Source organism: Augochlora pura, chromosome 7 (assembly GCF_028453695.1).
Source record: "Augochlora pura isolate Apur16 chromosome 7, APUR_v2.2.1, whole genome shotgun sequence".
In the NCBI taxonomy this organism is placed as follows: Eukaryota; Metazoa; Arthropoda; class Insecta; order Hymenoptera; family Halictidae; genus Augochlora; species Augochlora pura.
The window spans coordinates 9,578,178-9,581,399 of record NC_135778.1 but is presented as its reverse complement, the minus strand read 5'-3'; the positions used below and the strand labels follow the sequence as shown (position 1 = coordinate 9,581,399).

The 3,222-nt window shown below is 32.6% G+C and overlaps 1 protein-coding gene across 1 annotated transcript; it reads right to left on the bottom strand.

The window, feature by feature from the left end:
- Nucleotides 1–1,316: 1,316 nt before the first annotated feature.
- Hemk2 (HemK methyltransferase 2) lies at nt 1,317–2,740 on the bottom strand. The gene is made up of 3 exons (XM_078187399.1): nt 2,533–2,740; nt 2,099–2,425; nt 1,317–2,066 (listed from the first exon to the last, which is right to left on the bottom strand). Exons 1-3 carry the CDS (start codon nt 2,682–2,684, stop codon nt 1,403–1,405), a joined length of 1,143 nt encoding a protein of 380 aa, XP_078043525.1. The 5' UTR covers nt 2,685–2,740; the 3' UTR covers nt 1,317–1,402.
- Between the last annotated feature and the right edge of the window lie 482 nt (nt 2,741–3,222).

The following is a 3,222-nucleotide window of genomic DNA, read 5'->3' as shown; positions in this document are numbered from 1 at the left end:
GACAAGGTTGTGCGATATAGTATAGTAAATCGGATCGCGATTATTAGTGTAGTGTAATGTGAATAATATCGAGTCACATCATTTGTAGTCACAACTACAATTCATACACACCAATATATACACAAATAGCGTTCGCTTGGAGCAATCCAAGACGAACCATCGGACCACTAGTTCCGCCAACAGGCAGACCACGAGATCTGTCAAACACAACAGACGGACCACGAGATCCGTCAAACAAAACAGACAGACCACGAGATCTGTCAATTATACAACAATACATTCATCCCGTAATGTATAGACTTTGTAAAATCTTTGTTTATTACTTTTTTATGTTTTTTTTTATGCCGCAAGGCTTTTTCCCCAATGAACCAATAAATCAATCCATTAATTTCGGCTCAATTCTGTATTAATCATTTATTAATTTTGTCCCTACCACATCCTCACATCTTAATAGAAATTGAAATACGGAATTTCTCCATGTTGGAGAGGTTTCGACGATACAATGTATTTATTTTGTATTAATTATAAAATTAATTGTAAAATATAAATAAAGAATTAATAGATTGAAGAGTTTTTATCATTTTTAATTTGAGATACGTTATTTTATTGATATTAATTGTTTTATATTATTTTGTTTAGATTTTTAATTTAAATTATGAATATTTTAAGTTGTTTATAATTAATTGAATAAAATTATATGTGTTGATTTATAATTTATAGAATTATTTGATGCTAATTAATGGTTAATTTTTAAATATTAATAAATTAAGGAAATTAAATTGTATAATTAATTAAAATTGAGTTGAATGATATTGAATTGATATAGATTTAATTTTATGGAATTCTTTGAAGTTGAGGTTTTGTTTGAAGTTTAAAGTATTTGAATTTATTAATAAAATTTTGTTATTGAAATTAAATTGTTCAGAAGTTGGGGGTAATTACAATTTAATTTTGGCAAGTAAATTCAATAATTTTGAATTATTGAGTGAAATTTGGATTAAATAATACTGATTGAGGTAGATTTAAGTTCATGAAATTCTTTAGAATTGGGAGAATGGGACACACGGGAATGCATTTTGACTTACAAACATTAAGAAATGAATTTAGAAAACATTGTGTGGATTACATGGATGACTTGATACTAGACACAAAATCAATGTCAGTGGAATTCTGCTCTAAAGTGATTTATGAGGTGGCACCAGAGTCAAGGTTGATCAAGAAGGGTATGGGAGACAAAGTCTGGAAATTTATATTTAATGATTCAAGTTTGATTACTCGAGAACACGGATTTAAATTGGGACATACGAATACGTGGATTCAAGTACCAGTACTCAAATATTTATTATCTAAACTCGTTTACTCGAGTTCCCATATTCGCATCCGGTCCACGAACTAAGTATGACTATGCGATTTTCTGAAATCGTAAAATGTATAAATGCTCACCCCTGATTCTCCTTTCTGCTATAATCTCGCCTTTCATATTCATATTGCTAAAAATACGCAAAATATCCTCGGGATCATTTTCTTTAATAGTTAACAGATAGAACGTTCCAGTGTTGGACAGGATATCAGGAATTTTTGGGAACACTCGGTCCATAACTTTTCTACCATTCATACCACCAGCCCAACTTTTGAACACGAGCCTTTCATCCAGGATTTCTTGATCGCTGGTTACTACATATGGCGGATTGAACATCACAACATCAAAAACACAGTTGCTGCGCATACAGCTCAGCAGATCCATCTGAATGACTTCTATGTCTGCTGAGTTCAGTTGACCTGTTTTCTTCGTGACTCTGCAGGCATTGTTGTTCAGGTCAATCGCAAGATGATATGCTTGACAGTGTTTATTTAAAGCCATTGCTAGGGCAGTAATCACAACACCAGATCCACTGCCAATCTCCAAACACATAGCAGGCTTCTTAGTTTTCAATTCCTCTAAGTCTGCTTCCAAGGCGTCTATTAAAAGAAAAGAATCTTCTGAGGGCTCATAGACTGTTTCCAAATCGGTATCTGACAAATTAGTTATCGGAGTTTCCATGTTGCTTCTATTAAAGGTATACCAAAATTTCTATAAGCATCCTGGGTCTTTAATTACTCTTGTTCTGTTGGAGTAACATCTTCTTTTTCTGGTTCTGGCTGTTGTTCTTCTCTGTCCAATGTGTTTGTAGAATTACTATAAGATGAACTATGATCCAACAATGCTTTCCTTTTTGCAGTGTTCTTTTCTACAGCTTGGTGAATTTTATTCAATCTTTCCTGGGTAGTGTACAATATATTACTGACAATTGTTATCTTGTGCTTGGCATTTATCAGCTTCTTTACATAGGAATCTGTTTCAAGTGGAAACTGCAATGAATCGTTAATCTTTTGCAATTCTTCTGATAGGGATTCAATTTGCTGTTTCAGTTCTATTTGGCAAATTCTGTAACACGAAAGGACTGTCAAATTATAAATACATATTGTAATATATAATATGAAGAGTGACTCTGCATGACTATGTGTTTTTGAGTGGAAAGAAAGGTCGCATACCTTGTTGCACGGATTCTTTCATCTAATTGATCCACCGTAGGTTTCAAAAGACTCATTAAACCTTCGGTCAAGGCATCTCTCGTTGGATTTTCGCAAAAGTCGTCTATTTTGTCATCTATCGACGTATTGTCACTAGCGGTGTCCACATCCATCTTTTACCTTCCTTCTATTTTCCAGTTTCTGCATCTTCAGTTGGTGGCAGCACATACTGCGCACATTTATTTAACCGCGTGAAGCTCGCTCAATATAGTAGCCAACATTAATGAAACATTACTAAAAAATTGTGCTTTAATTATCTAAAATTTATCACCAATTAGTTTTAATTATACATCTATAATTTCCCAGAAATATACAAAACTATTTTTAAGACACCTTAATGACTTTTAGGAGAGGTTAGTGACTTTTAAAAATGCGATATTTCTGAGGTAATTTATAAATCGAGGTGTATAACCTAGCAACAAATTGTACTTTTCATCTAATCAATTGCTCAATCTATCATAGGCGATAATTTTATCAACAAACAATGAATTTCGATGAAACAATTAAATAAGTAACTAGGAGGATATACCATTCATGCCTGCCAAATATTAATTGACATAAATAATAATGCTCCAGCTCAATTTTCGATGGCTTGAAAAATGTTCTTTAATTGCCCAATGTATATCTATAATTGTTTTTAATTGTTTCTGC